A 13,060-nucleotide genomic window follows, 5' to 3' on the forward strand; every position below is an offset into this window, starting at 1 on the left:
ATGTAAGTAAATCCATCACTGTTTCGACAGAAAATTCAACTTTCGATTTTTGTAAAGAGTAAAACGAAATAATCAATCGAAGGTTGAAGCCAAACATACGCGTTCAAAAAAAAAAAAAAAAAAAAAAAAAAAAAAGTAGATATTTCAGACACTTATTTTGTATTCTGTTAGTATTTTGACACTAGCCTTTCCCGAGATGATACGTATAGGCGAAAGTGCTTGTGCTGACGCTTTCTGGTCGAGGTGTTTGAAGGAGGGGAAGTAAGTGTGTGTGTGTGTGTGTGTGTGTGTGTGTGTGTGTGTGTGTGTGTGTGTGTGTGTGTGTGTGTGTGTGTGTGTGTGTGTGTGTGTGTGTGTGTGTGTGTGTGTGTGTGTGCGTGCGTGTGTGTGTGTCATGCAGCGGATGGATGATCAGAGCTGGGTCTGATGTTATCTGTTTGCTTTTGCAGGATGTGTGCGTACAGGCGTGCAACTATATGTAATGATGTCGGAATAGTGATTTTACCCAGGTGCGGTAGTTATGTTTAACATAAATATATATAGACATATATATTATATATATATATATATATATTATATATGCGCATTACATAATGTAATTAAACTCCAGATACATACCTGTAAACCATAGCTAGAAGCCGATGTTAATGTTGGCAGCGCCATTAGATAAATGAATTGTAAATAGTTATTTGTAAAGACTACATAGCCTTATTACGTTTTTAATATCTCCTAGTTTATTACGTCATCCATCAATTTCTTTACGACGTCAGCGTGTACATTGCATTTCAAACATTTCGACTTCAACAGATATGACGTGTGGAATAATATTTGAGTAGGGCTTTGTTAACGGTCAACTTCAATATGTTATTTTTTTTGTGTATTTCTTTGGTAAATGTAATAACTTCATAAATACTTTGAATGTATAACCATACTCAGTTTTTGTTTTGCTTACGGTGGAGAGTCATGTTTTCTGTTTGTTTTTCTTCTCTTTCAGTGCTTGCATATACAAACGTCCGTCGGATTATTTAACAGCTCATTGTTTTTTAAATGGCCATTCCTATAGCGGTCCTGGACTGCGACCTTCTTCTGTATGGTCGTGGGCATCGGACGCTGGACAGGTTCGACATAGAAACTGTATCGGATGAGTTTTTATTAACTACCTTCGGCTTTCCTCGGGAATTCATCTGCTATTTAGTGGAGATGCTGGGCGAGACTCTGTCGCGCCCCACGCAGAGATCCAGAGCGATTAGCCCAGAAGTACAAATCCTGGCAGCTCTGGGCTTTTACACCTCCGGGTCCTTCCAGACGCGGATGGGCGACGCCATTGGCATCAGCCAGGCTTCCATGAGCCGCTGTGTTACCAACGTGACCAAAGCGCTGACTGAAAAAGCAGCTGAGTTCATTGGGTTTTCCAGAGACGAGGCAACGCAGCAGCAGACCCGGGAAGAGTTCTACAGAGTGGCAGGAATTCCCAGCGTTCTGGGGGTGGTGGACTGTGTCCATATCGCCATCAAGGCACCCAATGCCGAAGACCTATCATACGTGAACAGGAAGGGCTTCCACTCTATCAACTGCCAGCTGGTTTGTGACCCGAGAGGCTTGCTGCTGAGCGCTGAGACACACTGGCCAGGGGGGCTGCTGGACACAGCAGTATTTCAGAAGTCATCTCTGAAGAGGCTGTTTGAGGAGCAAGACAGGCATGACGGCTGGTTGCTAGGTGAGTCTTGAAGACCAGGATATATACATTCCTGTCCCTCATCAAGACCGGTAAAAAAGTTAAACTACTATTGTTTTTACAATGAGCCTGTTTGGTCAGTGTAGAGCAGTGGTACTCAACTCTGGCCCGCAGTATCGAATCCAGTCCAGGTTTTATTCCAAGCAGGTTTTAGTGTAGTTAACTGAAGCTGCAAAGAGATAATTAACTAATTTAGAACCTGGTTGGAATAAAGACCAGGACTGGTAATGGTACAGTTTTTGTTGTAACCACTTTCTTACACAAACAAAGAAAAAAATCATGACAAGCATTCTTTTTTTTTATTTTTTTTATTAGGAGATAGCAACTACCGTCTCAAGAAATGGCTGATGACACCTCTTCAGTACCCAGAAACCCCTGCAGAATACCGTTACAATATGGCCCACAGCGCCACGCACGAGATCATCGACCGGACTGTCAGGGCGATGCAGACCCGCTTCTGCTGCTTGGACGGGTCCAAGGGCTATCTGCAGTACTCCCCAGAGAAGTGCTCCCACATCATCCTGGCTTGCTGTGTGCTCCACAATATATCCCTGCAGACCGGCCTGGACGCCTGGACTTTCGAGCGGACAGAAAACCCCGAGCAGTCAGAGGAAGGGTGCGAGCCGATGGATTCCATGGACTCGGAGGCATTCCGGATCCGGCAGGAACTCATACTCAACCATTTCAATTAATATACTGTCCCAAACAAAACTGTGATCCTGGTTAAGGGATGTCTCCTTGAAGAGTGTGCTTCGTCACGCACACATGCCTTGTTTATATGCGAAATCTAATTGGGTGGGTGATCAGGTTCAGTCAGAAGCATCAATTCCTCCAAACCTAAAAACTCTGTGTTTTGTTTCCAGATTCAATGGGATGTAAATTTTCCGGATGCTGGTTACAAACTTGCCATTCCAGCTCTACAGCTACTGTTTTCTTCAGCAAGCCACTGCTAGTATAAAGGAAGCCTCTAGTCTGCATTATTCTGATAGTTACAAAAAGGTTTCTTATTTAAAGAGCATCAAACATTCATTTTTGTGTTCTTTATTGTCATCCGTGTCCTTACCTGTTGTTTTAATAAACTGCTATTTAGATATTTTGAAACGCCTGGTCATTCTTTCTTTTGTGCTTCTTTGTTCTTTAAGAGTTAACCACAACAATACTTTGTGTGCTTTTGTTTGTATCCCCTCTCTGTAGTTCTAAGCTGCCTTTTTTCATAGCTTTTTGTAAACTTGTATTTCTTTATCATTTCTTTAAACTTGCAAACGGTAGCATTTTTTTCTCCTTACACCTGCTATTGCTAACTTCAGTCTGCTGTGCAGGTTTTAAAGTGTTTTAGGTGTTAAGAAATCACTATAATAAACTCATGCTAATAAAAAAAAAAAAAAGACATTCTGTTTTTTTCTGTCCCATGCCTTGTGAAGTGGTTACAGTGTACTACATTTTAAGAGAGTAATACATGGCAAGAAGTGTATTTCATAGAGAAAGATTGCAGGCTGTGTATAGAAACACTGACCATCGTTCTGAAACACATCATACTAAAAGATACATAATTGAAGGCTTCAAAGGAATTAGAATTAGAATGGACAACTGATTTTAAAAAAGGAATTGCCCGAATTTCTGTTTTCGTTGCTAGTGTGGTAGGACCAAGTGAGCTACTTTAAAGCAGACCTGAAAGGGGACGGCACAATCTCCTGTCAATCGCAATAAATCAAAGTGCAGTTTAATGAGAGACAGAAACTAATTCAGATTCAAAACCACTGACGCATGCATGGGGAAAAAACTGCATAGGAAAGAAAAGAACAAATACCTTGTCTGCTACAATAAAACATGTCCCCTGGTCATTTTGCTCTGTTAATAGTTAGTGCCTGTGCTGTGGGGAACAGACTTGCTGCTAGACTGAGTGGCGTGTGATTGTAACAGAGCAGCAACATTCAACACATACCTAACGGTACAGACATGCGTGTTGTAAGGGAGTGAAGAGTCTGGTCTAATTCCTCTTTGAAGAGTAATTCCTCTTTGGGACATATTTTTTCCCAAAGCTGAGGTAACTTTTTTTTCCCCCCAGAAAGGACTGGGTGATTGATATTTAGGTTGCTTTTGAGAAATGTATTTGCCTCTTTTTTTTCTTGGTTTATACTAGAATTTTTTGTAATGTGGACTATATATATGATCTGTGTTTTTCAGTCACACTGTATGTATTATGCAGGGTAGGGGGCTGTGCTTTTAATGTCATAGTTTTTAAAAGATGTTCTGTATTTAGATATCTAATTGAAGGGCATTCTCATTCTGCATATAGACTGCTGTACTGCTCATTACTAAAATAATTATCCAAGAGAAAAATAATTGGACAAATCCTTACGATCCATACAAACAGAGCCTACTAACAATCTCCTGGACTAGAGACGGTGTCGAACATTAACTAAATAAAAGTCATCAATCAAGACATCCTTTCAAACAGTATTTGTCTGTTAGCTCTGTATGTTTTGTTGTAGGTTCAACAGATTGAATGGTCTAACTCAGTGTAAACCACAGAAATGCAAGGAGCATTGACACAGTGTCTCTTCCACCCTTAACAGGCTGTATTAAATAATTAAATGCTTGGTCCTGGACCAAGGAAGAACCACTACTGTGCAACTGCTAGACTAAATAAATAATCTTACAAGCCAAGCTTTAGTGTAAAATGTTTAGCCCACAGCTCCCCTGTAAAGCACAGTAGTTTACAGTTGTTGTTTACCAATCATTCCAATGTGTGACTCCCCTAGACATCTCTAGGTAGGGTATCGATGGCAATGATTGCTAAGGAGAGCTGGCTTCTCTGTAAACCATGACTGAGAGCAGCCAGGCGAGGAGGCTGGGTCGAGCCAAACTGCTGGTGCTGGGCTGGGATAGCTGAGGCAAAACTGTTGAGAGCAGGGACTTATTTCACTGCTAGTAGTCCAGGGATCGAAATGACACTATTCTGGGTTTTGCTAGGAGCTTGATTGGCCACTGTGTATAGTTAACAAGCTCAGGTGTGTCTTATTAAACGCATAGTAAAACCAGGAATGGCTCAAACTGCTATGCAATGGGAGTCATATTTCCATCCCTATAATGTCAATAACAGGATAGCATCACGGTCCAAAATGTTACCAGCTGGAATTAGACTCAGAGACAGCAGCTGCAGTGAAGCACCTTGCACACTTTATTAAACAAACGAACAAATAAAACACAGGAACAAATAAACAGGCACAAGGGCCAAAATTAAAGGTTAAACAAAACCATTTTGCTGTCAGGCTGGGCATTCACCTTCATTGAACAAATTCTTCAAAAATCACAGCCCTCATCTACTCACTCTCCCAGAGGAAGGATTTCTCCTTATTTATATACACGTGGCCACTCACTAATTACCTACCTGGGGAATGGCCACACCTGTGATTGCAGCCAGGGACAGATTTAACCCCATCCCTGCCAACACTATTTACAGCAACAGGGCTTCTGCCCTGCCACACCACTTTAAAACAAACAAACAGACAGTGCAATAATACTGCTATCTTTATAGGAGACACTTAACTGTTGTGAGAGTTTTCTTTTTTTTAAATCTTAAATAGAGGTAACATACAGGTGTAGAAAAGTAGTGGATAAAGAAGTAATTGACCTTGAGATCTTGGACACAGCAAATAAAAAGGTACACATATGTTTTGAATGATTTAGATTCGTTTTTTTTTTTTTTTACATTAAAACATCCCAAATAAAACATTTTATTTGCAACTTAACTCTTTGCACTGTCTTTTAATTTTAAATAGGAATTTCAATTTTATAGCAGAATGCTTTGCACTGTCAGTGTAGGACCAGCAGCCAGCTCCCTGGAGAATGCCATCATGCACTCCGTGACAGATTGCAGCTTTGAGTCTGCCCCGCCTCAAGGGGCTCATACACAACGTCAAGCAGACCCTAGGTGAGACCCGGAGTGGTTATAGTTACCAATAGAGAATTACCGGACGCCTAGGGTTAATTGACATGTTGAATTATGAATCTGTGGAGTTTGTTGCATGTTAATACGTGCAGCAATGTTTTTTTTTTTTTACTGCAGAAATAGCCTCCCTGTGCTGTGTTGCAGGTATACCCATGGTTATTGTGGCTAACAAGTGCGGTATGGAGATATGTGTCAATGTTAGATTTAAGAAGACAGCGATCTCCTTACAGTCTGTACACCATGCAGTTATGTAGTTATTGCCTAAAAATGAACTCACGCATTGCCTTAGCAAATAAGATCCTGTGTTCGGCGCTTCTTCCGAGTCGAGAATCTTGGACCTTGCACTTTCAATCTCAATAATACCCTGCACAGGTGTGGCTTTACCCCACATTAACTGACAAAGCAGCCAATTCACGCATTGCCTTAGCAAATAAGATCCTGTGTTCGGCACTTCTTCTGAGTCGAGAATCTTGGACCTTGTACTTTCAATCTCAATAATACCCTGCACAGGTGTGGCTTTACCCCACATTAACTGACAAAGCAGCCAATTCAGCCAACTATCTGAGCGTGTGGGAATACCGTAGTAATCTTGCAGCATTGTCTTTTATTCTGTGTGAAACTGCCAGCGTCGCTTACTCTAGGTGTAGCTTTACCAAGCTCTCTGTGGCCGTTTCCTGGTTGTCGAAGGCCTTGTCTGCGAGCTGATCAGACAGGTCACACTGCAGTTCTGCAAACCCCTGATGGAGAAGCGATCCCGCCTCCTCCAGACAAAACACGCGCAGAAGATCACTCACTGTGCAGTGGTGAGGGAGCGGGCAGTCTGGGGTCCGACTTACACACCCATTGCCTTTTCAAAAAATATTGTTTTTCAGGATGTCAAGACTAACGCTGTTTTTTTTTTTTTTTTAGCAACAGCACACATAAAACCGATTGGCAGGCAGTGGTAAACCAGTCCATGTGCTAGCAGTAATACAGACTATCCCAGAAGTCTGTAGGCTGTAGCATATAACATGCCGATTAGGGTGTTTTGTTAAATTGCACCCTGTTGACTATCTACACCACACTGATCTCAATTCGATCTTTGCTTAAAGACATTTCACAAGTGAAAGAAATAGAGATAAAAAGCAATCTTAACAATTCTGTCTGAAGTGCGTGACCTGGGTGACACCCTGTATGATATCAGCATTAATAACCATTGTGTAATAAATAACTTAATACAAAATCCTCTGGCAGAATGTCCGTAGGCTCTTTGCACTTAGAAACTATAGAAGATCCATCTCTTGCTGCATTTCTGGGTAGGCGAGTGAATGCCTTTGGTAGGATTATCTTTCGTTAAAACTTGCTGCTGTCTTTGTGTAAAGAAGGAAGAAAGGAAGGAAACATATTCTTTAAGTCTTTAATCATCAGCAACACAGTTCCACAGACGCAGGCTGCATAAGGAAAATTATTCACCCTCTTATAATCCAGCACTTTAACTTTGCCAGTGCTGTGCAACCTCGCAATCCTGAATTGTTAAAAAAAATTAAAAAGGTTGCCAGCAAAAAAAAAAGTCATGCTCTTTTTGCTCATTTGCATCTTATTTTGGCAGCAGATCTGCAATTTATTTTGTGTACGTTTTAAATGCAACAAAGCTATTGGAAGACATATTGCCTTGTGTTGCTGTTTTTTTTTTTTTAACCCACTTCCCCCAGACTAATACAGCTAAGATTTGGACTTCTTCAACAAAGTGTGATGCAGTATCTTTTAAACACGTTTTTTTACTGCAGCAGAAACGTGCGACAGTGATCCGTTTAATTACGTTATTTTATGAAGGTTCGTTTGGATTTGGCCCTTGCCCTTTTTTGTGTGTTAACAGGCAAATAATAATTATAATAATAATAATAGTAATATATCATTAAAAAAAAAAGGGTGGAAAAAGTGCAAGTAAAAAACTTTATTAAAAAAAAATACTCGCTGGCAACAGCATTCCTCGTATGTTTGTCTGAACTTGCCTCAAACTACCAAGAAGCAAAAGGATAATTTAAAAAATAATATCAATAGACATTTTATTTAAAAAAACAAACAAAAAAAAGACTGCATTAAGACTGCATATACGCAAACAAGGAACAGAAATCTAATACGAACGATTGTTAGCAATCAGATATGCTTAATTTGCAAATCAGAAGATGTTCTGGAAGGAGTTTAATTACCCATTCATAACTCACTCTCCCCCACCCCACATAACGTTTTTTGTTTTCCACGTCTGATAATCAAGTCGTGGTTGGTATAAATATCATCATAATAACCCTTCTCATGTGCATTTATATTATCTTATCAGGCTGCTGTCTCTGTGGAGTTCAGTAAACTCCACCTTATTTGCTCCCAAAACTAAAAACATATAACAAAACCCCAAAATTTTCAGCACACATACTTTAAGGCAACTGTAGCTGCATACAGTACACTGCGTGCCATTTTCAAGCAACCCAACACAATGCACTGTAAATTTGCAGAATACTTTACTAAAATGTACTGTTACATTGTACTAATACTAATAGAAAAAGAAAGAAAGAAAAAAAGCCATCTAGGACAAGGGGCCTCCAATCCTGGTCCTGGAAGGCCGGTGTCACTCCTGGTTTTTGTTCCAACTGTACATTAAACTAATTAATTTCTAATAAGCACTTAATTGGTCCAATTAAATAATTTAGGGTACAGTTGGAACAAAAAACACTAGACACACCAGCCCCCCCAGGACCAAGATTGGAGACCCCTGATCTAGGAGGACCATTTATTTATTTATTACAAATACCTGTAAATGAATTCAATTATTTGGAAAACGTAATAAAATAAATGTAAAAAAGGACTATTTTCCAGGGTCTCAAATCTGTTCCAATTTGTTATGCAATTGCGACTGTCTGTATACAGGTGCGGTGCAAACCCTTACTGGACTCTACAAAAACTACAAGTACTGTGACTTATTTTATTTGCAAGAGTTTATTAGGCAAAAAAAAAAAAAAAGGCATGAGTACCAGATATGTAAAGTATGTATTTACATAACACAAATGTAAAAAATACTACGTTATAAATAGTTTTGTCAGTCTGCCATTGGTAATACAGAAGAACTTTGGATCTACTTTTCTAAGAGGTCTCAACAATATGATCAAAACTTCACAGGGGCCAATAAAAACAAACATATTCCTCTATGTTTTGTTTTTTTTCTACATCAGCTTTACATCTTAATAAATTGCTTGCTTCAATTACCAATATTTTATTATTATTATTTAACAATACCTTAAAATAAGATTTAAGGTGCCAATCTTGGTAGCAAATTCTGCTACGGAAAACTTAAAACTCTCAAGTAAATCATGTGCAAAGTATGGACGACGAAGCACACGCCACACAGGCCTGCTCGGAGAGAGCGTGTCCATATTCCCAGGGATTATTGTCTTGGATACCTTTCTCACTCCTCTGTCTTTTTCTTTGTTTAAACCCTAACTGGCCTTGGTGCACGTGCTTAGGATATGCAATTGCTTTTGATATAAACTTGATATGTCATGTTTCAATAAGCCATCAATCAACATGTCACTTTAAAAACACTAGGAGGTATTTACAGCATCTGAAATCTTTTTTTTTTTTTTTTTTGCGTAGCATCACCCCTTCAATGACACAAACTTGGGCTCTTCGTTTTATCATTTGGGAGACTCTTCTAGTCTGTGGGAAATCAAGAAAACAGTCCCTGTGAGCCAGCTGGTCTGTCAACTGTTTAAAGAAACCTATACATTGCACTTAAATGATTTTGTATTATTGTCAAACTATTTTTATATTTAAAACAAATAACAGCACTTTGTTTCTTGCAGGTATTTTTGTTACATTTCTTTTTCATTAGCAATGTCTCGCGAACATATGCTGTGCAGCATCACTAAACCAAAGTATCCTGCATAAATGTCTCCATAAATAGAACTATCAGAATTCATCGGGATCTAGAAGTCCATATGAGACATTAAAATTAATCTGGACTTAATCTTAATCTGAAGAAAAATAAACCCAACGGGTTTACATGAAGCAACTTGATAGCGAATCTGCGAACAGCGAATTCAGCAACAACGTTTCCTCCTCAAAACGCAACAGTACGCAAACCAGAGCACTCTCCTGACATGCTACTCCGTGGCACTTTTAAATAACAGACATGAACATTTCAAAACAACATTCAGGACACGTTTAAAATGTGCCTTTTCTGGATGAATCCACTTTAAAACAAAATGCATATTAAAAGAAGAAAGATCTCTTCTTTTAACAGATTTTCTTTACAAGCCTGGGCATTTCAGATTCCGATGGTTTTCCTAGGTCCTCTCCTAAGTATCTTTTGTTTCTTTGTAAAAAGGGAGTCCAACATCTTTAACCTTCAAGACATTCCAGTTCATTATTATAAAGATTACACTGCAGCACTTTTAAAGGATCAACGATTAATAACATTTACAAAACTTTAGCTTGCTGCAGCAAGGGGCTCCTAATTGCATTTTCCTTTAAAACGGTAAAAATCTTGTGGATTTTGTTTTTGTTTGTTTTATTTAAAATGATATTACAAGACAATTCCCTGCTGGATTTGGATATAATAGCATTTGGCAGTTCAGAATTTATCAGACATCAAGTGTATTTTATATACAAACAACATTTTCTTTTTTTTAAAAAACGAACCTATGTACAGAAACGACTCCAGTTCTAACACCATTTTAATAGAAATTGCTGTTTTACGAAACAGAAAAAGCACTTTTTTCTTGATCTTTTTTTCTTTTAATCATTATTTTTTAAATAACACTAGGAAGACCTGAATAATTTTTTTTTCCTATTAAAAAAAATCCCCATAAATAAATAATTTTTGAGATTGCAAAATAAGTTTTGACTCACAAAACTACATAGGACTGACACTATTTCCTATAAATTACCATGCATGTTCTGGTGTTACTCCTTTGTCACACTGGCCAACCTGTAAATAAATGCACTTTTCTTTTCTAATTAAAAAAAAAAAAAAAAAAAACAGCAGCAATCTGAAACAGTACCATGTGCTGCTTTTACGTGCTTCACCAACAGCAGCTGTGACTTTGGACGTTCGTCATTTTGGGGCGGTTATATCTTGGGAGGGCCCTACACTGTACAGTGCCACAGTGTTTTGGGGAAGGGATAATTACCCAACCCATGCTTTCTTATGTAGCGATCCACCAATGTTCAAAGTATCTTGGTTACCAAAAACGCCGCAATACTTCTGTTATCTCATCTGCAAATAAATACTGTGTTCAACATATTAAACCCCTTCTACTGTTTTTCTTCTCACATCTGCACATTCTGTTTTGGTTTAATATTAAATCTCACTCCACATTTACACTCGAGCAGAACCCTAGGGTAATTAACAGTCTTTGGACATTCTGACCTTACTCCCCCTAGCTAGAAATGAAGACTAAGACAACCTAAGAGTCGTCTCCAGAACAGGTCTTGGTGACTGTTGCAGGCACACACTGGTGTGATGTATTTTTAAATTGGCATGACGCTGGTACAAAAGCCCCCCTCCCCTTCCCCTTCAAAGCTGGCACTCTGGGATGGGAATCTGCCGTTGGGATGGGATCGTTTAGACGGCAATTGTGTCAGGTATATAATATTATTTTTATATAAAATATATATATATATATATATATATATATATATATATATATATATATATATATATATATATATATATATATATATATATATATATATACTTGGGCACCTCCGGGTGCGAGTGGGTACTCTGAGCGTTCAGCAAGGATCTGGCTCCTTTGCGTTGCTGTGGGGTTATTTCATGTCTTCAGAGCTGTTACAGTTCACTGCAGGGGTCGGGGAGGGTTCTGAGGTTTTGCTGTTGTTGTTTTTGTTGTTGACACAGTCTGTACCGTTTGAGACGCCCTCTGCGTTCGTGTCGATGGATTTCGCAAAGTCAATGCCTTGAATGAGGCGGATGAGTCGCTTCACCTTTTCCAATGAAGACTGCATGTCTTTTTGTCTTGCTAAAATCGTGTTCTTGGTCTCCATGCATTTCTGCAAAAAAAAAAAAAAAAAAAAAAAAGTAATAAATGAGACTTTGTTCAATATTTTTTTAAAATGTTATTTAATTTTTTGTCTCAAGCTAATATTTAGTTGCACTTACTGTTATTGAGTTGCTCAGCTGTTTAACTCGCTGTTCCAGCTGTTCCCGCTCCTGTTTCAACTCTGCACTCCACTTCATTAATTTCTGCTTCTCCTCTTCTTTTGCTGCAAGAGAAGGTGAGAAACTCAGCCACCCTGTTGACTGCAGTCACTGGACTCTGGTTATGTGCTTTATACTGCAAACCGACTTCCTGCACCCTTTCCTTTAGACCAGCCACATTTACACTGCTCCAAACACTCAAGATATCCTCAGCAGATGTGACCATTAAGCAATTAAGCATGTGTACACAGTTATTCAACGACATTCATTTCCAGGATGCAGGCTTGTACCACCGTCCAAGATGAGCCCACAACATTGATGCACGGACAACAGGGCAGGCGTGGAGGGTGGAGACTTGGAACCCCTTTCCCAGCATAATCTGCATATGACCATTGACAGAAATTGTTTTGCATTAAAATGACTCTTGATTGTATAGGGTTTTATTTTAATACAGGGGATTTAAAATGTTGAATGATGTGCCCATCTCTGAACAATTAACCCCCCTTATTATTCAGCGCTGTATAGTTTCAGGTAATATTTGTTCTGGTAGCACATACCTGCTTTATATGCAATATAGGAATGAACAATAGCCAGTGTTCCTGGCCACGGGATTGCTTCTTCTTTCTTCAAAATCTGAAACAGATAATACAATAACACACACCTGATAAATATTCTTGTTTGGTAACAATGAAGTACCACAAGCAAATCACACGCCAATGAGACCCAGGGGTGTTCTAATGAAATCACTCCGCGGTTTATGGCCAGGAGAATGTGGAATGAAATTTGTATCACAATGTTTTGTTCCACCTTCAGCAGAGGGATATAATAACATTATCCCCAGCCTAGCTCACCACGTCCTAGATTGTGATACCTTCGAGAATTTGTCCCTAGCAAACTTCATCACAACTGGATGAAAAGACGCAGAATCAAGCTCCTCCACAATATCCCGAAGCTGGGCTAACCGACTTTAAAACCTCAATCTGATTCACTCCATAAAAAAAGAAATAAAAAAACAACCTCAGTCCACCCACACAAGGGCCTTTGAACATTTTCCCACAATACTGACTGCATGAGCGTTAGAGTTAGGACAATCAACGTTTCAAACAGCAAGGGCTTTACTCCATCTCAGTGTGAAGCATTGCTATTTCAATTTCACTCCTCCCCCTCCACCAACAGTATT

The 13,060-nt window shown here is 39.1% G+C and overlaps 2 protein-coding genes across 9 annotated transcripts in view; one reads left to right on the forward strand and one right to left on the reverse strand.

The window, feature by feature from the left end:
- The first annotated feature begins 59 nt into the window (after positions 1-59).
- Positions 60-2,836, forward strand: LOC121295108 (putative nuclease HARBI1). Of its 2 annotated transcripts, none has more exons than XM_041219513.1 (3): positions 60-261; positions 995-1,717; positions 2,051-2,836. In XM_041219513.1, the coding sequence occupies exons 2-3, from the start codon at positions 1,048-1,050 to the stop codon at positions 2,425-2,427; spliced, it is 1,047 nt and encodes a 348-aa protein (XP_041075447.1). In that variant the 5' UTR covers positions 60-261; positions 995-1,047; the 3' UTR covers positions 2,428-2,836. The 2 variants fall into 2 exon arrangements, with proteins under 2 accessions (XP_041075447.1, XP_041075446.1); XM_041219512.1 differs by lacking the exon at positions 60-261 and adding an exon at positions 364-509.
- Positions 2,837-11,420: 8,584 nt separating this feature from the next.
- The window catches only part of LOC121294952 (PHD finger protein 21A-like), a 48,720-nt gene continuing 47,080 nt past the window's right edge, over positions 11,421-13,060 (reverse strand). For all 7 annotated transcript variants that reach the window (XM_041219198.1, XM_041219201.1, XM_041219197.1 and 4 more), the window contains 3 exons: positions 12,438-12,513; positions 11,842-11,945; positions 11,421-11,732 (listed from right to left, as the gene is read on the reverse strand). In XM_041219198.1, the coding sequence (XP_041075132.1) occupies positions 11,490-11,732; positions 11,842-11,945; positions 12,438-12,513 (423 nt within the window). In that variant the 3' untranslated portion in view covers positions 11,421-11,489. The remainder of the gene's footprint in view (positions 11,733-11,841; positions 11,946-12,437; positions 12,514-13,060) is intronic.

This window comes from Polyodon spathula, chromosome 19, assembly GCF_017654505.1.
Source record: "Polyodon spathula isolate WHYD16114869_AA chromosome 19, ASM1765450v1, whole genome shotgun sequence".
Lineage (NCBI taxonomy): Eukaryota > Metazoa > Chordata > Actinopteri > Acipenseriformes > Polyodontidae > Polyodon > Polyodon spathula.

Bases quoted from the DNA above. Each gene is read 5' to 3' on its own strand.
- LOC121295108 (XM_041219513.1), top strand. From the start codon at position 1,048: ATGGCCATTCCTATAGCGGTCCTGGACTGCGACCTTCTTCTGTATGGT. The intron at 1,718-2,050 runs GTGAGTCTTGAA...TTTTTTTATTAG, and splicing joins GCATGACGGCTGGTTGCTAG to GAGATAGCAACTACCGTCTC.